The 24002-nt window shown below is 50.3% G+C and overlaps 2 protein-coding genes across 2 annotated transcripts in view; both read right to left on the bottom strand.

Annotated features, from left to right (window-relative positions):
* Positions 1 to 1395: 1395 nt before the first annotated feature.
* LCAT (lecithin-cholesterol acyltransferase) lies at positions 1396 to 5836 on the bottom strand. The gene is given in 7 exon segments (XM_020989301.2): positions 1396 to 1660; positions 1662 to 2253; positions 3162 to 3386; positions 3500 to 3595; positions 3847 to 3962; positions 4514 to 4670; positions 5271 to 5836. Coding segments are annotated over 7 exon segments (1371 nt in total). The 5' UTR covers positions 5428 to 5836; the 3' UTR covers positions 1396 to 1632.
* A 2813-nt stretch (positions 5837 to 8649) lies between these two features.
* SLC12A4 (solute carrier family 12 member 4) overlaps positions 8650 to 24002 on the bottom strand; it is a 64129-nt gene continuing 48776 nt past the window's right edge. Inside the window, 14 exon segments of the mRNA XM_020989300.2 lie at positions 8650 to 9538; positions 10279 to 10412; positions 12093 to 12277; positions 12857 to 12964; positions 13060 to 13191; positions 13289 to 13458; positions 14034 to 14229; positions 14817 to 14985; positions 15529 to 15633; positions 15967 to 16086; positions 16723 to 16821; positions 17593 to 17711; positions 19566 to 19740; positions 23510 to 23567. Coding sequence (XP_020844959.1) covers positions 9447 to 9538; positions 10279 to 10412; positions 12093 to 12277; positions 12857 to 12964; positions 13060 to 13191; positions 13289 to 13458; positions 14034 to 14229; positions 14817 to 14985; positions 15529 to 15633; positions 15967 to 16086; positions 16723 to 16821; positions 17593 to 17711; positions 19566 to 19740; positions 23510 to 23567 — 1862 coding nt within the window. The 3' untranslated portion in view covers positions 8650 to 9446.

Below are 24002 nucleotides of genomic sequence, written 5' to 3'. Positions count from 1 at the left end.
AGAGGATCTGGAAGTGTCAATCGGGAGCAAGGAATATTCTGATTCCTTACCATGACTAGTGAGTCTAGGGGTAAGAGAGAAAATGAAGCCCGTACTGGAAAGCTGGTCAGAGATGCAGTGACATCCAGAAGGAAGCAGGTCTTAGGGAGAGCTAGAAAATGGCAAAATAAAAAGTTTAAGATGAAAGGAAGTTTGTGAATCATGAACAAAAATTCCACAGAGGGCATGGTGGAAGGGGCAGACAGATCTGGAGTTGGACATTGGGAAGGTAGGAAGTGGATGGGAATGTTGTTGTTTATCCTTCATTCTTGAAGAGGACCATGACAATAGGAAAGTGATGTCATGACTTGCAAGTGCTTTGCATTGAAGTAAGGCAGGGCTGTGCAAAGTCACCAGCCTCACTCTCTCCTCCAGAGCCATCTGGGTCCAGTGGCCAGATATAAATCAGGACAACTAGAGATGGCCCTAGATGCAGTGGAAGGTCTTGGCCTTTTTAAACTAAGGTCTTTCCCAGGTCTCAGTTTGTCTGAGGCAACACCCGTTCAGTAATTAAAGCTACATAAGAAATGAGACAAAAAATGGCCTCTTTTACCTACTTAGAAAAAAAAAAACTGGGGGCAGCTAGGTGGCACAGTGAATAGAGCACTGGCCCTGGAATCAGGAGGACCTGAGTTCAAATCTAGTCTCAGACACATAACACTAGCTGTGTGACTCTGGGCAAGTCACTTAATCCTAATTGCCCTCACCAAAAAAAAAAAAATCAATCTGGGAGAGATAGACCAAAACTGTGACAGTTAACTCTTTTGCCCTATGTTGTTTCATTTATTATTTCTTGAAATACAGCACTAGAAAAATGAGGCTTCAGTAAAGCCCATTGGAATTCAAATGGAGCTACTTGACCATGCCTTAAACCCAAATCACTCTGGCTCTCACTGACTGGCCAACAATAGGTCCCAGCTCAAACCTCATTTGGTCATTGTTTGGGTTTTGATAGTTGAGAGTGAGGATGGGAATGAGGGCCCACATAATTGAGGTTGTGGAGATTTGTTCTCATGAAATTGGTGGTTCAGAATCTCAAGGATGGAGGTCTTCAGTGTAGAAGGCTGCAGAAAATTCAAGAGGGATGAGGGCTAAGAAAAAAATCACCAGATATAGAAATTGAACATTGTGGCCAACCTTTATGGCATGCAGTTCTAATCATGTGGTGGGGCTGGAAGCCGGATATCACTTAATTTTATATATGTAAATGTACTTATCATATAATATTATGTTCCATAGGTACATTTGTGTCTTTTCTCCCTATATGACTATAAAAACTACAGGGATCCTTTCCTATCTAAACTTTATATCTCTCCTTCATCCCCCATTGCCTATCACAGTGCTCTGCACACAATACATGCTTAATCAATGTTTATTATTGTTCTCCTCCCATTTCCAGAGAGTCAGACCCTCCTTCCTCCCTAGTCACTCCAGAGTCAGGCTTCAAAGAAGTTTTTATGCATGGTGTCTGATGTCTCCTCAATCCCAGGCACAGCTGTAGCAGGAGGGGCCCAAAGTCAGGAGCAGAGCCAAGTTTTGGAGGAATGCGGTGCTGTCGGCCCTTTTGGCCACCTGGAGTAGACTACTGGCCCCTCATGTGTGGTCTGTGACCTTTTCTGTTTCTGGGGGTTGAAGCCGAGTGGGAGTCCTTGGAGGGGGCAGGGTCTGGGTGGGAATCCTCGGTGGCCTTTGTCCGGTAGGTACCCAACAGGATGGAGTTGATGTAATCCAGTGTCTGGTTGTTGAAGACCATGTTGAGATGCTGCAGGCCAGGGACCGGAAACACGTGGACCGGCTGGGGCTGCTGGTCACGCCAGCGAGCACAGAGCTCCATGCTACGGGTGGCTACGGTGTCATCACCATCTTCATAGAGAACGGACACAGGGTCATTGTAAGGGAAACCCTCGTCGTAGATGTAGGTGTGGGGTGTCGGCAGCCCCACACCATAGAGGCAATAGACCTCCACACCTGGTGCAGGCAGCCCTGCCAACAGGTCACGTGTTTGTAGCCACATGTACCAGCCATCTTCAAAGCGCAGGTCTGCAAAAAAGCGCTGAAAGTTCTGAAAGGTGTAATTTATGTTAGGTGTGGAGAAGAAGACGTGGTCCTCGGGCCAAGCGAGGCGGGAAGGGAACATCCACGGGGAGGCAGTGGTCCGCCGCTGTTCCTCTCGGAGTTTGATGTTTGACATGACCGGGATGCCCTGGTTGTCACCTGTGAGGGGGGGACAGAGGTTCCACCCCAGAATTCAGTGCTAGACTTGCCAACGACCCCAAACCTAGCACCATCACTCACTACCCCCAAACCCAATCTGTGTCTTGATTAAAACCAGATTCTGATCCTAAATATACTCCAGATCCCACCCACACTCTGATTTCAACACAAATCCACGGATCCCCGTTCAGGCCTGGCCTGACCCCACATCCCAGCTTACCCAGCCCTAAACCACCAGGTGGCTCACAGCCTCACTCAGGCTTAAGCTCAGACCTCAAATTGATTCAGACTCTGTCTTTTACCTTTTCTTTGTATCTTCATTGCTTACCACATGTCTGTCATGGTAGGTACTTATAAAATGTTTACTGACCACCTGGCCCTTAGGCTCAGGCACAGGCCTGGAATCTGACATTAGATGCTGACCCAGATCCTCAACTTAGCCTGACTCAGAACCAGAGCCCTGGGACTTTGACATTTCTATTTTCCCTCACTGTCAGACTCACACCTGTCCCTTCTTTCCCCCACTGTATCCCCCTATTACTCCATCTCTGCCAAGAGCTCTGGGAGGGATTCAGGAGGCACAATCTCAAATGGTGTCACAGATATGAGGGGAGGCCAGAAAATCTATATGTAGTCCTAGGTGGATTATATCTGGTATGTGTATGTATGTACATACTTCAGGATGTGTTTCTGTGCATCCATGGGAATCGGTATGTTTGTATGACCTGTATGGATGGACATGTGGTTGGGGGCTGGTTCTGTGTTTTTGAGAGTGTGTGTGTGTAAGTGGGGTCAGCTGTATATCTAAGGGGATCTGTCTGTGTGTCGATAGGTGTCTCTGAGGATTTTTACATGTATACATGGATGCATTTCTGTCTTTCCCGGTGTCTCAGTGGCTGATGCCTTACCAGAAGCTAGGACCTTCATAGGTTTGATGGAGCCAGCCCAAGGGGCCCCCAGCGCAATGAAGCCATCGATAAATCGGTCCTTCCAGGCCTGAGGCTGCCGCAGAAGGAAGTAGAGTAGATGAAGGTTGCCCAGGCTGTGTCCAATGAGGAAAACGGGCTTCCCATAGGTGGTGTACATCTCCTCCACTAGCCCTTCTAGCTTCTTAAAGTATTCTTCCTGCTGAGCTGGGGCCAGAGAGGTGTGGGACACCAGACCGGACCCCTTGCTGTGGGCTCCCATGCCTCCTCAAATCCATCCATGCCCAATGCCTTCCCTCCACACCCCCACCCCTACTCACTGGGGTCCAGTCTCCAATCATAAGGTGCAGCCCGGACCGTCTCATCCCGCACGTAGCCGTTGTTGACAAGATTTTGGACTAGTGTGTGCATGTAGCCTTCATTGGGGTGGGGAGTGGGGATGGAGATACAGGATAAGGGGTTAATTACAGTTATAGGGGTATGCAGGGCCCCAAGGGACCCTCAGGGTGGTGCCTTATCTCCCCCCTCTGACCCAACCCTTCAGAGTGTGGGATCTTGTGGGACTCTTTCCATCCAGTGAGACTGGGACTTGGGTGATGGGCATTATGGGGTTCCCTTCCAGGCTTTCATGGAATCAGCCTGGGCCCCCAGCTTTATACCTGCCTACCTGCCAGCTTGTTGGGGTCCAGATATTCCACGGAGAAGGTTTTGCCAAAGCCCGGGACCCGAATCTGCACACCTGGGGCATTGGACATTTGTCCTGTGGTCCTATTGTAGACCACCCTGCAGAGTCAAGAAGGAGGCTCAGCCTCCAGAGAGCAGGGTATGTATGTGTGTGTATGCATGTGTGTTTGTGTGTATGTCCATGACTGTGTGTGTGTGAGATACATGCAGGTATACCAAGGTGGGATGTGCGTGGATGTGTGCAGAGAGCAGGGAAGCAGATGTAGGTGTGGATGACCTACAATCAATCACCAGCTGGCCTGGCCTGCCTCTGGGGTCTCTTTCAACACTGAGCTTCTATGACCTGGGCTGTTGTAAAGGATGCATGGATGCCCTGGCCTTGCAGTGTTCGACATGGCCTGAGGAAAGTCCTGAGTGTGACTGCTACCTGGGGGTCACTTCTCTCTGGGCCAGTTTCTTCATAGCTACAATTAGGGTAATAATCCTTTTACAGTAGCCTGTCTCATTGGATCAAATGAGCCAATGGACGTAAAAGTTTGCCAAGCATAAAGTGTATTTGCATATGTGGAGGGATCCGGACTAGGGGCTTGGGGGTGGCTGGGGATCTCCTTGGTTTGGGGATGGGGCTGAGTGTGGGTCTCAGGGCCCACCTAGTGTTGTCAATCCAACAGTCGACCCCCAGGGGCAGGAACATGTTGAGGTCGAACCAGATGGTGAAGAAGTCGTCTGTCTTTCGGTAGCACAGCCAGTTGACCACATCTGGCTTGTCCAGCTTGGCTTCCAGTTGGTTCCCCAAGCAGCCTGGCACTGTGGGCATCGGGGCTCTCACTCTCACAGTCACACATCCCCCACTTGCTGTCCCCCTTCCCCTTGCCCCTAGTGGGAGGAGGAGGTTGTAACTCTAAACCTTGGGCTCCCACCAGGAAGCTGGGGGCAGGGGGGGGAGGGAAGCATTGTCCCTGACCTCCACCTAGGACAGAGCTAGACAAAAACAAACGTCCCTTTTTTTCCCTCCAGGGCCTTGGCCAAAGTCCAGGATGGAGCAAACAGTCTTGGCAGGGCCCTGGACAAGAGGCCAGCAGAGATTACGAGATGAGGTGTGGATCGGTGGGGTTTGGGGTGGGGGGAAGAGGACACCCAGGTCACCCCACCAGCCAGGACTCCCTCCCATTGTCCCAGCCCACAGCTGGGGTGGGCTGGGTTTCTAAGCCCCAGGGGATATCCTTCCCGTCAAGCTGCGCCCTTGGGTTAGTAGTAGGGGCTGGAGAGGCAGACGCTGCTTTGCACAACGGGAGCCCCGATTCTACCGATAGGCTGAGCCCCTCACCCAGCTCCCCGCCCCTTCCTCCCCCAGGCCCTCACCCTCCGTGGCCCAGGTGGGAGGGGTGGGGCCGGGGGCAGCCTTACCAAGCACTACGGGTCTCGTGTGGTTGTTGAGGGCAGCCTTGGGGGTGGCGCTTGGGGGAAAGAGGACGTTGAGGAGCCAGAAGGAGGTGACCGAGGGGCACAGGAGGAGGAAGCCCAGGAAGGAGTAGCGGCAGTCCAGCCGTCCCAGGAGCCCCATGCTTCCCGTGCCTGGAGCAAACACAGGGCTCGGCCCCTTATCGAGGAAGTGTTGTGGGTAGTAGGGGGAGGGACCGGAGGAGGGCAGCGGCTGGAGGAGCCCGGGGGACCTGAGAGTCAGGGATGGGAGGGTTTGGGACTTGGTGCTCTGGGGGCAGTGGGAGGGGACTGGGGAAATGAGGAGGGAGGGAGCTAGGGGGAGGGAATCTCCGGGCTAGGGGAGGCTGGGAAAATGTGGCAAAGCTGGCCAGGGCACTGACCTTGGGACCTTCCCTAGGAACTGAGGACACTGAACCAGGGTAGCCAGCTGGGACTCTGCCCTTGTAATTTGTGCCTAGTGGCACAAAGAGGGCCAGTAGAATGCTAGATTCGGAGTCAGAAAGACTCGAGTTCAAATTCCACTTCTGACGCTTACTAGCTACGCGTCCCTGGGCAAATCCCTTGACCACTCGACCTCGGCATCCTCATCTTTGTCACATGGGCTGTTCAAAGGGGGAAAAACCGATCCGGATGCTAGCTGTTATTACTAATGGGGTAGGATGAATTGTTGCCCTCATCTCTGCTCTCCGGGCTGCCTTTCAAGGGGAACCTCGGTTCAAATACCATCTCGGCTGCTTACTATCCGGAGTAACATCTGGGCAAGTCACGATCCCTCAGGACCTCAGCTTCTTCCTCTGAAAAAAATGAGATTGGGCTAACATTCTCAGAACCTTGAAGAGAATGATGATGGTAATAATAATGACAGTAATAATAGGTAACATTTATACAGTGCCAGGCACTGCGCTAAATGCTTTACAATTATTATCTTACTTGATCTTCACAACAACCTTGGGAGGTTTTTGTTTTCCTGGCGAAGATACCAGAGTGGTTTGCCATTTCCTTCTCCGGCTCATTTGACACATGAGGATACTGAGGCAAACAGGGTTAAGTGACTTGCCCAGGGTCACACAGCTGTCTGAGGCCAGATTTGAACTCAAGTCTTTCTTACTTTTAAGTTGGGTGCTCTATCCACTGTGCCCCCTAAGCAGCATGGCATTGTAGTAACAGTGCTGGAACAAGGGCCTGGAAGAACAGAGGCTGAATCCTACCTTAAATACCTACCCTGGGCAAGACACTTCAGCTCAGTGGGCCTCAGTTTCTTCATCTGTAAAATGGGAATAACAGCACCCACATCCCAGGTTTGTTGACTCAAATGAGATCAGGTATACCACATGCTTTCCAAATCTTGGATCATTCTATAAATGAGTCAGTATTATTTTCAGCCCGAGATCTTATGATCCTAGGGATCTAATCCAAGTCCTGGCTTTCTCTTTAAAAAAAAAATTTCCTCAAGGGCCCAAAAGAGTTCTGAGCACATAGTAGCAACTCACTAGATGCTTCTTGATTAACTGGAGTGTTTTACCTTTTTAAAAACCACTTTGCATTTGGGGGGTTTTGTGTTTTGCTTTTTTGGGAGGCAATTAGGGTGAAGTGACTTGCCCAGGGTCACACAGCAGATAGGTGTCTGAGGCCACATTTGAACTCAGATCCTCCCAACTCTAGGCTCTGTGCACTATGGCGCCAGCTAGCTGCCCCTGCATTTGTTTTTAATCTTATTTTTACTGGCATGCTTTATAAAATCTCAGGTCCTTTCCTTATTTCTTTTGCTTTTACATCACTTTCATTTCTGAATGTTTCTCTTCCCTCTACCCAGTGAGCCATCCTTTGCAACCAAGAAGCAGTTCGATATGAAAGCATATGTAACATTATATGCCCAGAGTTCCCCACCTCTGCAAAGATAGATGTGTTTAAAACCAATGGCATCTGAAGTGTATACATTATATATCCATAGTTATCCACCTCTGCAAAGATGGGAGGTGTGTTTAAAACCAACTGCGTTTGAAGGCATATGCGATTGTTTGCCATCTTGTGGAGGGGGGAGGGGAGGGAGGGAGAAAAATTTGGAACTCAAAATCTTATAAAAAAATGAATGTTTAAAATTATCTTTACATGTAATTGGAAAAAATAAAACATTATTTACTAAAAAAAATAAAAAAACACATAACTGGAGGACTATTCAGTGCTCATGGCTAGGCCATGACAACGTAATAAAAATGACAATATTACAAAAAAAAAAAAGCAAGCCTATGCAACATTATATACCTGTATTTTCTCATCTCTGCAAAGATGGGAGTGTGATTTTTCAACTCTTCCCCAGAGCCAAGCTTGATCATTATAGTTATACACCATCATGTTTCACTTTTGCAAAGTGGACAGAACACTGGATCTGGGGTCAGGAAGACCCAAGTTCAAATCCCATCTCAGACACTTAGTAGCTGTGTGAGTCTGAACAAGCATGCCTTAGTTTCCCTTCCTTAAAATAAGGATAATTAACAGCAGGGTTGCTGTAAGGATCAAATGAAAGAATATTTGTAAAGTGCTTTGTAACCCTTTCAACGCCATATAAATACTAGCAACATTATTGTTGTTGTAGCCACTGTATATATTGTGTTCTGGGTTCTATTGCCTTTGCTCCGCACTGAAACCCTCACGTTTATGGTTTCAAACAGTTCGAGAACACTGCGTTCCATTCATGTACCATAAGTGGTTCGGCCATTTGCCAAGTGAACCTTTCACCTTTCAGTGAAGGCAAGGATTGTGTCTGGTACCTTGGAGAATGTGGGGAGGGAGAAGGCCTACCTAAAAGGGAGGGGTGCGGGGAGTTTGCAGAGGGGCAGCTCGGTGGCACAGTGGGTACAGCCCCAGCCCTAGCCTCAGGAGGACCTGAGTTCAAATCAGACCTTAGAAGCGTACTAGCTGTGCGATCCTAGGCAAGTCAATTTGCTCCGACCACCTCCAAATTTAAACAAAAGAGAGAGCGTTTGCAGGGCATAGCGGACAGAATACAGGATCTGGATTCAAATCCCAGCATTCTTAAAGGCGGCTGTTTTTAGCTTTTTTTAAAACGGTCCCCAGGGGAGACTCTCCCCAAACAGGAAGGGGTTGTTGAAGCATGGGAAGTGGAACGTTCCCACCCACTGGACAACTGGCCAGGATCCCAGGGAAGGAGCCAGAACTAAGCCAGGCATCAACAAAACACAAGGACAGGGAGGGAGGCCGGGCTGGGGCAGAGCCAGCTCCCCATGACCTCACGGCTGTTTTTGAAACTGGGCTGTCTGTATCTGGACGCTCCCTCCCTCCCTAAGCAAAAGAAGGAAACAAAACCAGGTCCGGAAGGGGGGAGTAGAAGTCAGTAAACAATGTTTTATTGGGAAAACAAACAAACAAGTAACAACCCAAAACTCGCAGGGACTTTCTGCTCTGTCCACTTGTTTCCTGGGCCAGGCAGACTCCCCGAGGCCAGCTGTGTCTGGGCCCTCACAACCCGGTGGCTTCCTCGGGGTAGGGATGTGCCCACGGTCAGGGGAGCAGCTTCCCCTCTCCCTAAGCATCTGTCTGTTCTCTTGCTCCCTTGCAACCTTCTAGACCAATAAATACACAAATAAATAGGGCGCGGTCCCCAGCAGGCCACGGCCACCTGCAAACATAATCCTCATCTCTCTTAGCTTCATTGATTCCCGTCTCTGTTGCCGGCGGGGCTGGCAGCCCAGCCAAATTGCCTCCATGACACCCTCCCCACTGCCTCGTGGGTCTAGTGAGTCAGGAAGAAGGGGGGCAGGGAAAGGGGCCTGGGGAACAGCCTTCCAGGCCTAGCCCCAGATCTCAAAGCAAAGCATGGTTCTGGGAATGGCCTTCCCCGCAGCCCCTCCCGCACCAACATACTGCACCAAGCCCTCCTCTACCAGGGGTTAAGTTTCAAAGTCGGTCACTGTAGGCAGAAGGTGAAACGGGAGGTGAGGAGTGCGGGAGGGGCTGGGGTCCTGGGGGATGCCTGGCTCTCACCCTCAGCCCCCAGGGGGGATGGAAGGGGACAGCGTGGGGGAGCGGGGCAGGAAGGGAAGCAGGAACTGTGGCTGTCCGTTTCACACTGGAGTGTCTGTCGCTGGCCAGAGAGGCCCCGGGGGGAAGGGGGACCCCAGCTCAGGAGTAGATGGTGATGACCTCACGGCCCCCACCCCTCACTAGCAGCACCCGCTCCAGGCCTTCTGTCAGCACTTCTAGGAACTCCATGTCTGAGCAGGGAGTCAAGGGCCATACCGGACCATCTGAAGACCCTCCTCTCATCCTCTCAGGATCAAATGATTCCCTGACCACCACTAGGCATGACAGGGCTTGGCCGCAGCAATCTTTCCCTCCTGTGAGCCCGCTGTGGTTCTTACAGTCAGGACTGCTTCGATGGTGCTAATCACATCAATAATCATACTGGCTAACACTTCATGTGCACATGACCAATCTCTCTATCTAGACAATAACCTTCTAGGGGGTTACGATGGTGGCACAGCAGAAAAAGTAGCTTCGAATCAGGAGACCTGCATTTGTATCCCAGCTCTGATGCCTTGGGACCCAACAGCAAATCACTTAACCTCTCTGAGCCTCAGCTAATTCATCTGGAAAATGGGAGTAGTAACACTTGTAATCCCTACCTCTGGACATCTAGTGTAATAGATGGGATTTAAATGATTGTGAGCCTCTGGCACTGAGCACAGGGCGATAAAAGCTGAGAGAGGACACAGGATGGCTCCCCTCAGTATGTCAGCCTGCAGCTTTACCTCTCAGCTGCTCTGCTGAACGAGGCTCCACAGCCAGCCAGAGGGAAGAGTGTCCTCAATGGCAGGCACCCGGGCGGCTGTGTGGGCTCCCCGCTGGCACCAAGGCTTTGACCATATCCCCAAGCGACCTGAACCTTGCAAAAGCCCTCACGGCTCCTGCCAAACCCCAGTCTAGCCCCAGCAAACTCGTGCCCAAAGGATACAGTTCTCATCTCCATCGCTGTTTTTGGGTGGACCAGGCATGTTCAAAAGGACGAGCCGGGCATCATGGGAGCGATTGACAATGACCTCATTCAGCTTGACAGCCGTGTGCATCCTCCGGACATTAGACTGATCTCTGTGAAGGAGCCAGAGGACCAGGGTCAGGCACAACTGCTAGGGGACCAAGCCCACGCCAGTGGAGAGGAGAGAAGGGGTCCTTGCCTGCACCTTCTGGGGCCACAGTGGCACTCTGGCTTCTGGCCGTCTCACCTCCATCCATCTCCCCCAACTCCTCCAACCACACTGAGTCACAGGCTTTCCCAGTAAGGAGAGACCTCTCAGGCCATCTGGTCCGAGCCATGCCTGACAAGAATTCCCTCTGTGTCAACAGTCAACAAGTGATGATCCAGCCTTTGCTGATGGGAGTGTGTCCGTCTTTTTTGTTCTCTCTCCCCCCTCCCTTTCTTCCTTCTCTCTCTTCCTCCCTCTTCTTTCTTCTCTCCCTTTCTTCCCTTCTTTTCCTTCCTCCTTCCTCTCTCTTCCTCTTCTCTTTCCTCTTTCCTTCCTTCCTCTCTTCCTCTTCTCTCTCCTCTTTCCTTCCTTCTCTCTTCCTTCTTCTTTCCTCTACTCTCCTCCATTCCCTTTTTTCCTTTCCCTTCTTTTCCTTCTCTCTCTCCCTCCCTCCTTTCTTTCCCTGCCCTTCTCTTCCTCCCTCCCTCCTTCCTTTCCTTCTTTTCCCCCTACCCAGAACCTCTTCTTAACATCATGCCTCAATCTATCTCTTTGCAGCTTCACCCATGACCCCTAATTTTGCATTCACATCTAATTCCTTTCCCAGGCTCCAGCCCTTTAAATACCCAAACAGAGGGACTATGTCCCCTTTACGTCTCTTTTCTTCAGTCTAAATACCTCTAGCTCCTTCAACACACCTTTATGCCCCATGGCCTTAAGGCCCTTCACCGCCCTGGCTGCCCTCAGCTTGGCCTTCTCCAGCTTACCTGATGCAGACCTATACTGCCCCTCTGCCCACACACACTTCCCACCAGACACAGGCCTCCCCCCGACAACCTCCAGTCTCTACATAGTCCTTCCTTTCCCCTGCATATACACGATACCTAGACACGTAAGGACTCAAGTGTCTCTTCCATGGGACCTTGCTTGCTGCACTGTTAGTCGTGACCTTCCCTCCAAGACCGCACAGAATTCTGTCTGCACCTCTCTAATCCACCAACCATGTAAATGTTATGGTTCATGTCTGTCTATCTGTGTTTGTGTCATAATCTCCCTGCCAGACTGTAAGTCCGGGTCTGATTTAAACTTTGTATCTTCCCTTCATCCAGCACAGTGCCCTACACATACCAGGAGCTTTAAATAAAGAAATGAATGAATGTGCTTATACCACTGGCCCTCTCTGCATTCATCTACACACCCTCCTCCCATATTCTTTTCCATACACCTTCCGTGAACATCCCCAATATAGTGGCCACTGCCCCCATCCGACATGGGGCCTCCTGGGCACGATCAATGGTCCTGGGATTGGCCTTGGGCAAACTGGCAAGATAGAGGCAACGTCTTCCCGGCTGAACATGAGAGCGCCAGGCTATGGCAGCAGGTGACTGCTCTCACAGGGCACCAGATGTGTGCACTCTACATACAAGCCAGACTGAATGCGTGCACGTGCGTGCGTGTGTGTGTGCATGTGTATACGTGTGTGCACATGTGTGTGTTTGTATATGTGCACGTGTATGCGCACACATGAGTAAGGGGGTCTCTGGGCCGGGGCCCGCAACTTCATGGCTCTGCACCCGGCACTCACGGCTTGATGCTGATCAGCTCACGAAAGTTTTCTAGCGTGTTGCCCCGGTTCCGCTTCTCGGCTTCATGCCTGTCCCTGGTCCAGGTCATCTGGACCTTCTCGGGCCTGGCTTCCCCCTCGTCCTCTTCATCCGAGTACAGGCTCTCGAGCCGGATTATGGAGTGCCGATCCTTGACCAGCTGGGCCTGGAGGAGCACACAGATCTGGTACCCAGCAGGGGTGGAGATGGGACACGACAAGGAAGCAGAGAAAAGGGCCTGGCTCTCAAGCTCTTAGCACAGTTATCTACCATGTGTCTGCGGTGAGGAAGATCTCAGATCTCAAGGAGGGAGCGCGGTGGGAGGTGAGGCTGGGGGAGTTCTGCAGGCCAGACCCAGGCTGGAGAGACCATGGTCCCTCATGAGAATAACTCCCATCTCCACAGTGCTTTCAGGTCTGTACCCGTAGCGCTTTCCTCGTGTGATCCCCATTTACAGGAGAGAACACTGAGGCTCAGAGAGGAAGGCACACCTCTATCTAGGTCTCCCCTGACTCCAACTCCAGCATTCCCTTTCCTGTGCCATGCTTGAAGGAGACTGAACACTGGGTTAGGCAAGCTGAGGGGTCAGTGCTGGGCGTGGCCTGGCCTCCCACTGACCCAAAGGATGCTTGCGGAGGCTCCCGGCACCTCATTCCCAAGCAGCTGGAGATCCAGGAAGACAGAGGAGAGAGAAGAGGCTGCCCTCCCACTCAGTGTCGGCCACACCGCATCCCGAGCTTCCTACCTCCCTTTCCCTCTCCGTCTTGGTCAGTCTCATCTGCCTGAGCATCTGCGACCTCTGCTCCATCATCAGCGTCCGCTCGTAGGTGTAGGCGGAGATGTCGCTGTTGTGCTGGGGGAGAACAGAGTGCAGGCAGCGGTGGGCAGCTGCCCTGCGCGCCTGTTGCGGCGGCCATGGCAGCCACAAGGCAGGTGTGTGGCTCTTACCATCTCCACGACTTCCACCTCTGCTTCGATGCGCAAGTGATACAGGAAGGTGGCCAGATCCTTCTTCATCTGGATGCTGTTGTCATCCATCTGGGCCACGGTGAAGATCCTCATGCGGCACTTTCGCCAGACCTAGCAGAGGGCCACGGGAGGGTGGAAGCGGGTTAGGAGCTGGGGAGACTCGGACCCTGCCGGCCCCTCCCTCCCTCTGTCCCCAGGGCCCGGGCACCTTGTGCTGCTTCAGAAGGAAGGGGAGCAGCATGAGCATGCCGCCATCATGGACGATCCACCAGACGTCGATGTTGCCCTCGTTGTAGCGCTCGTGATTGCTGGGGTAGAAGGAAACGTTCTTGGGCACCAGCAGTGCCAGGTGGGCAGCCGTGGTACAGCGCACAGTATCTACAAGACAAAGACACACATGCAGGGCGATGCGGGGCAGGGCCCCCTCCTAGCCAGTCCTGGTCAGCTGCAGACAGAACCACACTTTGCCCAAGACGTGCTTTCCTAAGCCACTGGGAAAGCCTAGCACCGGAGGGTAGGGTCTCTTTATAGTCCTCCTACATCCTATCTTGCAGCCTTCTCCTTCCTCCTAGGAACTCATCCCTGTCCTCTATAATCCTAAGGCACTCATTCAAACCAAAGTGTTAACAGATAAATGATTAAATCATGGCTTCTTCAACATCCAAAGGAATGCATATCTAACAGTGAAGTGGGAGGAGGAACATAATGTTGGGCACAAAGCTTGCCAGGTGCCTCTCAAATTATATCACGCAGGTAACTTACCTATGCTTCCAATTCCTAAGACCAAGCCTGAAGGAGACCCAAAGCTATTGGGTTTTGTCTTATCAGCCACCCTTATATCCCCACCACTCCCAACAGTGCAGAGCCGCTAATTGGCAAGAGAGGGGTCTGGTGGGATATGTCGATGTAGAAAGCCCCTGTGTGATGAAGGCTGACCTGTCTGGGGGACATACCGATGAAGGTTTTCCAGGCCCGGGGGTCTTCACTCTGCCTCCAGCCATAGGGCCATCCCAGTACCACCGAGTTGTGCTTCATGCCCCCTAGGCCACAAGACTGGATGAGGTGGGCCAGGCCTTCTCTCACTTTACTTGTTACCACCACCTGGCAGAAGCCCTTTACCTTCTCAATCTCAATCATGTTCTTAATTGTCTGAAAACAAGAGGCCATGGTCAAACGAGTCAGGGGTTTTCCCCAGTGTCCCCCATACTGGAAGCAATGAGTGAGCTCTCCTCAGGGGGTCTTTGGGGTCACCCCAGAGCCCACCCACTGTTTTCTCCTTGGATCCTGGAGCTGAGAATGTCTGCCACCTAGTTTGAACATCCACGTTAGAATGTAAGGTCCTGGAGGTCAGGACCAGGTCTCTGCCTCTCTGAGTTTCCAGCCCTGAGCACAGTCTAAGTGCTTGTGGACTCGCTGAATGTGGTTCCTGGACCCCCTGGGGACAGAGCCTGGACCTTTATGGAAATATGTTCAGGTACGCTCCCAACTGGGCCAAGGAAAGAGTTGGAGACAGAGGAGGAAGCAAATTCACTTGTAAATTTCTGAAATCTCCAGGCAGGACCCGGCTGGGCTTTGAGCCTCTTGGTGCAGATAGTAGTGGGGGCCAGGCTGGACAGTGGATCTGCTCCTCGGGAGCCCGGCCACCCCAGCTGAGGGGGCTGGAGTCGGGGTCCCCAGATCCTGACTCTCGGGCCCCATCAGAGGGGGTGCCAAAGAGAGCCCCTGGACACCAGTACCTGCTCAGCGGCCTGGGCTTCCCCGTAGCTTTCCAAAAAGTTGCCCTGGATCACGGAGCCAATGATGGTCAGGCCTTTGCCAGCCTTGAGCTGGGAGGCAAAAGTGAGCAGTCGGGGGTACTTCACGTGGAGGTCTTCGTCCAGCTTCAAGAGTACTAACAGCTGAGGCCTGGGTGGGGAGGGGGAGAGGAAGGGGAGGAGGGGGAGGGAAGGGAAAGGATGGGGGAGGAAGAGTGGAGGGGAGGAGGCGGCAAAGGCCCCTGTTCAGCAGCAGCCCCCAAACCCCGTCTGCCTGGACCCTGGTGCTGGGCCAGCATTTTTGGGTGTCGAGCCCAGTTTCTGACAGCTTCCTGACAACAGCATCTGGGCCTTGGTGGAAAAGGCATTAGGGGAAAGCTTCCCCTTTGCGGGCCTCTCCTTTCTTATTTATTCCCCAGTTCACCCAGCTAGCTACTGCTAATATTCTTAGGCGGATAAATTCCTTCCATTTAGGCCACATCTGATTAGCCACAGGAGCACACCCTGGGCCCACCCACAGAGGCCTGCTCCAGGCTTCCCACCCCGCCCTGAGTCGGCTCCATCTCCCTCCTCCCAACCCTGAACTGGCCCTGTTCATCAGGGTTTCCAAGGGGCTGGGAATGGCTGGGAGGATGCAGGATAAGAACTAGTGGGGAGTCCTGATGGGGGAGGGAGGGAACAGTCTAGGACTCACCTCCAGTTCTTGGTGTGGGGAGGCCCCTCCTCCAGGCGAAGGAGCGCGTAGCGGGCAGCACTCAGGGAGAGGCCCCGGATGCCATCACCCCATTCCTTCTCGGCTCTGCGTGGAGAGGAGCTAACAGTGAGGCCCAGAAGATGCCGTCCTTTCCCCTCTCTGGGTCCCTGAAGGACACACTCCCTTCCAAATGGGGCTGACCTGAAGCCCCCAAGAGCTCCCCAGGCCCATCCACCACCACGAAAAGCCCGTGATGTTAGTCCTGTCCCAGTGCTGATAGAGCCAAGCCCCTCATGGCTCCCACCTCTCCCTGCCACCTTCTTACCCCGACTCAGCCTTCCTGTCTACAGTCCCACGGCTCAGTCAGCAGCCCCCAATCCCTTCCTGGCTGAAGCCCATTCCACCCCGAGTTAACCAGGCCCCCTAAGCCCTACTCACCCCTGATACTCAATGTACTTGTAAATCATGCCCGCAATCAGCATGGCCACCAGGGCGTAGTACCAGGAAGAAATGAACATGAGGGCCAGGCAGATACTCATCCCTAAAAAGGACAGGGCCCTGAAATAAAGTCAATGAATCAATCAGCGAGCATTTATTCAGCACTTACTATGTACCAGGCATGGGGTTAGAAGGAAACGGTCCCTGGCCTCAATGAGCTTCTGCTTTATCTAACCTTTCTTATTTATTTATTTATTTTTATTTTTTGAGGCAATTGGGGTTAAGTGACTTGCTCAGGGTCACACAGCTAGTTAAGTATCAAGTATCTGCATCTGCATTTGAACTCGGGACCTCTTGAATCCAGGGCCCTTGCTCTATCCATTGTGCCACCTAGCTGCCCCTAAGCTTCCATTTTATCAAGAGAGATATACATTACACACACACAACACATATTCAGATAAAGACAAGTGGGGAGGAGGGCTTCTCAATCTTGTTTCCTTTTTTTCACTGGATGGCATTTTCATAGGCCGATAATGCTCCCATCAATTTACATCCCAGAGGGGAGTATGGCTAGAGGCACTCGCCCCTCATTTCCTGGTGCTGAGGGTCCTGGGATCGGCCTGCTGTCCCAAGTGTGCCCCTTTCTCAGACAGGAGGCCCAGGCAGGGTTAGGGGCAGGTTGGGGATACAACAGCTTCTCGTTTTATCATTCATTTTCTAGACAGGTCATTTCCCATAAAGCTACTGTCAACTTACCAGTGGTAATATTTAAAACGGGGACGCCAATTGGGGGTCCTCAGAAGCGTCTGCACGGCGCAGGCCAGGTTGACAAACAAGTAACACATGAGGAAAAACCTGTAAAGTTGGAAGGAATCTCAGAGTCCACGAGCCTCCTTCTGCAGCCCAGGAACCTCCTATTCTTCTACCACCCAAGACCCAAGCTGATGCTGACCCTGACCCTTAGAGCCAATGTCCTTGGATAGGAATTGTGATGAAAAGGAGGAAAGGGGGGATGAGAAGAAGAGAAAAGAATGAAGGAAATGAAATGAAGGAAAAGGTAAGAAAAGAAGGAAAGGGGAAGAGGAAGGAGGAAAGTGGAGGGGGAGGGAGGAAAAAGGAATAGGGGAAGAGGAAAGGCAAGGACAAGGGAAAGGGAGAGGGCAAGTGGAAGGGGAAGAATGTCACTTGAGACTGAAAGTTTTTACTTCCTTAGGTGGGTCTTATAAAAAAAACAAAACAACTGAGATTTGTATTGCCTTAGCAACCAGGGCCGCTTTTACAAACTGCTTTCTGATACAGACGACTCTGCAGGAGACTTCCAGGCTTATACCAGATCCCAGCGTTTAAAAACAACATTGAAATAGAGAAAGCACAGGATGGAAATCTGGAAATGGCCCAGCGTGCCTGACTGCTCTTTTCTAAGTACTATTTTAACAGTTGTCCAACACTGGAGACCAACAGCAGAGAAACTGGAAAACACTGTGTCACCAGCCCTCTCACATGGCTCTTGAGCTCTCTTGCTCTGGCTGTGCTGGGAAGGATTTACAGGGAGGAGGGAAGGGAGTTCCAAGCACCAGGGAAGACAGACATGCACAGACTGCGGATGCTCCGGCTGCTGTTGCTTACATGGACAGAATGGGGGCCACCATGTCGAGAGAAGCGATGAGAATCCCCAGCTCAGCAATGAAGGCCGTCAGAAGAAGAGCCCAGGTTGGCTCCCCGTTTGCCTTCCCGTGGCCGAACACCTGAGGCCAGAAAGAGGCTGGAGGGGGAAGTGTGTCCAACCTCTAGGGTCCCAGGCTATGCCCACCCTCCCTTTCTCCAAACCACCACCACTATTCAACACTTGAATCTTGGACCCACCTCCCCACTTTGGATGGAAGGAAATGGGAAGGTCAACAGGATGGGTCTAATCTTGGGGGGCCTCACCTCCTCACCCTACTATAGACCCTCCCCCTCAAATACAGACACATTCGCACAACACAGGAACAACCCGTCCTGGGAGAGGAGCGGATGCCCAGCTGGAACAGGCCTACGGGCCTGGTTTATTGGCCAGGCCCGGCCACGTCCTAACCAGAGGTTCTCATCTTTTTTGTGCCATGTACCCTTCGGCAATCTGGTGACTCTCATGGATCCCTTCTTAGAAGAATTTTTTTTGGTTTGTTTATTTTTTGTTTTTCTTTTTGGTGAGGCAGTTGGGGTTAAATGACTTGCCCAGGATCACACAGCTAGTTAAGTGTCAAGTGTCTGAGACAAGATTTGAACTTAGGTCCTCCTGATTCCAAGGCCAGAGCTCTAGTTTCTAGCTGCCTCAGAAGAATGTTTTTAAATAATTGAAAGAAATGTCAAATTTCAATCAGAGATTAGTGAAAATAAAGGTATAATTTTTTCGCCATCCAAGGTCATGGACTCCCTGAAATCTCTCCCAGGTGAAGAACCCCTGTCCTAGGCCTTCCCTAGATCGTCCCCTCCAACATACACACATTTGCTCCTGGACTTTCCCAAGGGAAATAAGCTTCTCAAAATACGGCCTCCTCATCACACTAACATCAATGTCTCAATCTGTTGTTGTTACCGAGTCATTTCAGTCCTGTCTGACTCTTGGTGACCCCTGTTGAGGTTTTCCTGGCAAAGATCCTAGAGTGGTTTGCCATTCCTTTCTCTAGCTCATTTGACAGGTGAGGAAACTGAGGCAAACAGGAGTGACATGCCCAGGGTCCCACAGCTAGTGTCTGAGGCTGCATTTGAACTCAGGTGTTCCTGACTCCAGGGCCAGCTCTCTGTACACTGCACCACCTAGCTGACCATCTCAATCCGTGCTGTGTTTCTAATTCCGTTTACTCCATGTTCTCTTTTCTGGGTCACAGCCTTGCAAACAGGTGCCAGGCAGGACAAATTAAACACGCCTCCAGGCCGGGAAGGAATCTTCCCTCCAGTCTATTGATCCCCGGCAGTTCCTGACACCTCCTTTGCTCTTGGAGGGGCTGCTCTGCCCCAGAGAAGTGGCGCAGAATCTTTTGGTCCTGTTGGCTTGGTCTGAGTATTTGAACCAGGCAATTAGTGCCATCAGCCGGGGGTAGGGTTATGCCAACAGAATTCAGGCGCTGTGGAACAGTGGGGAGAACAGAAGGGGTCAGAAAACCTGGGTTCTGATCCCTGGGAACTGCTAGGGTGATCTCAGCTGAGTCACCAACTTTCCCATCTATAAAATGGGAATACTAACACAAAGGAGTGAGCTCTGCACCACTGAGTCTGTCCCAGCAAAGAGGCACTGGCCATATGTCAGGGATGCTGTCGGGGGGGGGGAAGTTTCTGAACTAAGTGGGAGATTGGATGAGACGGCCTTAAAGAGCCAATGGCATCTTGTGGCAGGGAGAACGCTGCTGTATCTGGAGCCAGAGGACCAGGGTTCTGACCCCAGCTCAGCCACTTCTGGGACCACAGGCCAGGGACTTACTTAAGTTCTCTGGGTCTCAGTTTCCTCATCTGTAAAATAGGGCATTGGACCCGATGACCTCTAAGGTCCCTCCCAAGATCACAGCACAAAAGCACGCCGATGGGTCTAAAGGACTCTGCATCGGTCAGGGAGGGGAACAAACCCGCAGGAAAGGGATGATGTTGTCCTTGGCGATGGCCTGCAGCAGGCGGGGCGCCCCCGTGAGGCTCTGAAGGCCGGCCCCGCACGTGGAGAAGAAGGAGCCAATCACGATGACCCAAGGAGAGGGCCAGGACAGCGTGCCCACCACCAAGTTCTTATTCACACCGTCACCGTATCTGTGGGAGAGAATACAGAGTAGTGAGCTCCCCTGCACTGAAAGGTGGTTTCTAAGGCCTCCCCTATCCCCACCCTCCCTAAAAAAATCCTAGCAGCAGGCACATTCCTATCCCATTATTTATCCAAAGGGGAGGCAACGAGGAAGCCCAAGTGCCCCCAGCAGGCCCTGGAAGGCCAAGTGACTCAAATCAGGCCAACAAGCATTTACTAAACCCTTATTACACATCAGGGACGTGTGTAACTAAGTGCTGGGGATACAAAGAAAGGCAAAAACGGTCCCCTGCCCTCTAGAAGCTTACATTCTAACTGGGGAGACAATATATAAATAACTAGGTAAATAGAAGATATACACAGAATAGACATGGAAGGTTCTCAGACAGGTGAAGGCCAGAATAGCTGTACCTGGGATCTAAGCTGGGCCCTGAAGGAAATTAAAAAGTGGAGGTCTTTCCAGGTTTTGCTGAAGTCTGCCGTTCATCATTTCTTTTTTTTCCCCCCAATTTTATTAATTTATTTTGATTTATCAATAATCACTCCCATATGCTTTTGAGTTGAAAATTTTTCTCCCCCTTCCTCCCCACCATCCTCCCCAAGACGGCGCACAATCTGATATAGGCTATACATTTACATTCCTATTAAACATATTTTCACATTAGTGAAGTTGTAAGTAAAAATTAAAACCAATAGGAGGAACCATCAGAAAAAGGAAACAAAACTCAACAGAAGAGGAAAAAAAATGATAGCGATTCAACTTCCATAGTTCTTTCTTTGGATGTGGATAGCATTTTCCATCAAGAGGTCTCTGGGGATGTCTTAGATCCTTGTATTGCTGGGAAGGGTTAAGTTTATCAATATTAGTCATCGCACAACGTGGCTGTTATTGTGTACAATGTTCTCTTGGTTCTGCTTACTTCACTCAGCATCAGACCATACAAGTCTTTCCAGGTTTTTCTGAAGTCAGCCTGTTCATCATTTCTTATAGCACAAGAGTATTCCATTACAGTCACATACCACAACTTGTTCAGCCACTCCCCAATTGATGGGCATCCCCTCAATTTCCAATTCTTTGCCACTATAGAAAAAGCTGCTACATATATTTTTGTACATGTGGGTCCTTTCCCCATTTTTATGATCTCTTTGGGATACAGCCCTAAAAGTGCTATTGCTGGGTCAAAGGGTGTGCATAATTTTATAGCCCTTTGGGCATAGTTCCAAATTGCTCTCTAGAATGGTTAGATCAGTTCACAACTCCACCAATAATGTACTAGTGTTCCAATTTTCCCACATCTTCGCCAACATTTATCATTTCCCTTTTCTGTCACATTAGCCAATTGGATAGGTGTGATGTGGTACCTCAAAGTTGCTTTAATTTGCATTTCTCTAACCAATGGTGATTTAGAGAATTTTTTCATATGACTATAGATAGCTTTAATTTCTTTGTCTGAAAACTGCCTGTTCATGTCCTTTGACCATTTACCAATTGAGGAATGACTTGTATCCTTATAAAGTTGTTTCAGTTCTCTATGAAGCCTTTATTAGAGACAGCGGCATTAATTTCCTTCTAATCTTGGTTACATTTAATGTAATCAAAATTATCCATTTTGCATTTCATAATGTTGTCTATCTCTTGTTTGGTCACAAATTCTTCCCTTCTCCATAGATTGTGCTATAAGAAATAATGAACTGACAGAAAAACCTGCAGACTTACATGAACTGATGCTGAGGAAGTGAGCAGAACCAGGAGGAAAGTAACAGCAACATTGTGGCATGACCAACCATGACAGATTTAACTCTTCTCAGCAATGCAATGATCTAAGACACTTACAAAAGACTCATGATGGAAAGCACTATCCACATCCAGAGAAAGAACTATGGAGTCTGAATGTGGACTGAAACATACTATTTCCTCTTTTTTTTCTATTTTTTTTCTTTCTCGTGGTTTTCCCCTTTTGTTCTGATTACTCTTTCACAACATGACTAATGTGGAAATATGTTTAATATAATTGCACATGTATAACCTATATCAGACTGCTTGCCGTCTTGGAAAGGGGGAAGAAAAAATCTGGAACTCAAAATCTTATAAAAGTAAATGCTGAAAACTATCTTCATATGTAATTAGAAAAAATAAAATACTATTAAGTGGGGGGAAAAAGTGGAGATGAGGGGATGGAGAATTCTAGGCATGAGGAGGGACAGGAAATGGGGTATTGTGTCCAAGGAATTGCCAATATAGGCCAGGGTAGCCGGACCATGGTGTCTGTGGAAGGGAGTAAAGTGTAAGAAGACGGGAAAGGGTGGGAAGGGGCTGGGTTACGCTGGAGGTCATACATAGGAGTTGCCAGAGCTGACTGAGGAAGGAGGCAACTAGTCTAGTCTGTGCTTTACGAAATTTCTTTTGGCAAATGTGTGGGTTCGGGTGGATTGGCGGTGAGGAGACTGGAGGCTGGGAGGCCGATTAGAAGGCTGCTTCAATCACATGGCTTTGAAGGCCTGAACTAAGGCAGTGAGTAGAGTGGAGAGGAGGGGGATGTATACAAGAGATGTCATGAACACAGAAATTATAAGATTTGACAATACTGGATTGAGGGGTGAGTGTGAGGAGTCCAGGATGACACCTTCACCTGTTTTAGGAACCTAATTTGAAACCAGATACTTGCCAATAGAGCTAGATGGCGCCATAGTGCACAGAGCACCAGGCCTGGAGTCTGGAAGACTTATCTTCCCAAGTTCAAATCTGGCCTCAGACACTTATTAGCTGTGTGACCCTGGGCAAGTCACTTCACCCTGTCTGCCTCAGTTTCCTCAATTGTAAAAGGAGCTGGAGAAGAAAATGGCAAACCACTCCAGTATCTTTGCCTAGAAAACCCCAAATGGGATCATGAAGAATCATGACTGAAAAAAGACTGAACGACAACTTGCCAATATATTATTTGTGTAACAGTTAAACACTGATGATGATTATTTATAATTTGGTGCAATTTCCTACTGTAAACTAAAGAGATGGAAATGACTGCATCAAGTTGAAGGATAGGGTGGGAGGTAAGAAGCATATGTAGAGATGAAAAATTAGGTAAAAAGGCATGGTAACCCTTCAGCTAATGACTCCAAAATGTACATGAAGAAACCAATGTTTCAAATACTGCTACTTTCCACTGTGACTAAAGATATTCCAGGAAAAAAAAAGCTGCGAAGTTTCGGAAGAAAAGAGAGTTTTGGAGTAAAGATAATGAACTCTGTTTTTTGGACACACAGAGTTTTGAGATGTCTATGGGACATCCAATTTGAGATGTCCAAGAGGCAGTTAGTGCTCTGGTACTGAAAGTCAGGAGACACATGCGTGTGTGTGTATGTGTGTGTATGTGCGCGCACGCGCGCAGGGGTTCTTTCAGCCTGCCTGGAGGACACAGACAGGAAGGGACAGCTGGCAGCTGTAAAGGATGTCAAAATCAAAGTGAGTATCTCTTTAAGGCAAAGACAGGGGCCCCAACGCCACACTCTGAGTAACTGAGAAAAGCAAGGAGAAGAAATAGCTCCCCCCTGGAGGGCCACTTGGAGGCAGCACATTGTAGACATGGTCACTGAGTCCATGCCACCTGGGTTCAATGAATCGCTTCAGTTTTTCTTTGTCACAAAGAAGAGATCAATCTGGTGTGTCAGGGGAGTGGCTCCCCACCCCCCAGCTGAAATGATAATCATGATATAAAAACAAAAGGCATTGATTAAAAGCAGATTTTTTTAAAAGCAGAAAATAAATTGCAAACTACTCACTTATCTCTGAGGACAACCCCCTCAATGCAGGCTCCAAACAGCACCACGCTGCTAAAGTCTGGGGAAGACAGTTAAAGAAATTGTCAATGGCTCTCCAACTAACCCATGGCCCAGCTGCAGATTGCCAGGGCCCCTGTAGGAACGCCGGTTGGGGAGGCCTGAGCTCTTCATGTGCCAAATGAATCCAGCCTAAAATCTCCCCCAACTGGGGGCTTCTGTAACTCAGTGAATCCAGGGCTCCTGATCCTTCAGGACTGGAGCCGCGTCACCTCCTATGGGTCACGCTGCCAGCCCAGGTCAGCAGACAAAGAGAGACAGGACTGGGATTAGAGGGTGGGAGCAGAGCAAGAACAAGGTGGGAAACAAGATGGGAGAACAGAGAATGGAATGTGTGGGAGAGAAAGTGATTAGTGGGCAGATCAAGGCCGTGGTAAGCATCTGTCCAGCAGAGAGGGGTGACAGTGCTGGGGAGAGATGGGGCAGGCAGGATGTG

This window comes from Phascolarctos cinereus, unplaced genomic scaffold (genome assembly GCF_003287225.1).
Source record: "Phascolarctos cinereus isolate Bilbo 61053 unplaced genomic scaffold, phaCin_HiC Scaffold_2;HRSCAF=192, whole genome shotgun sequence".
Classification (NCBI taxonomy): Eukaryota; Metazoa; Chordata; class Mammalia; order Diprotodontia; family Phascolarctidae; genus Phascolarctos; species Phascolarctos cinereus.
Note: the sequence above shows the minus strand (reverse complement) of the source record. Positions and strands in the feature narration are given on the sequence as shown.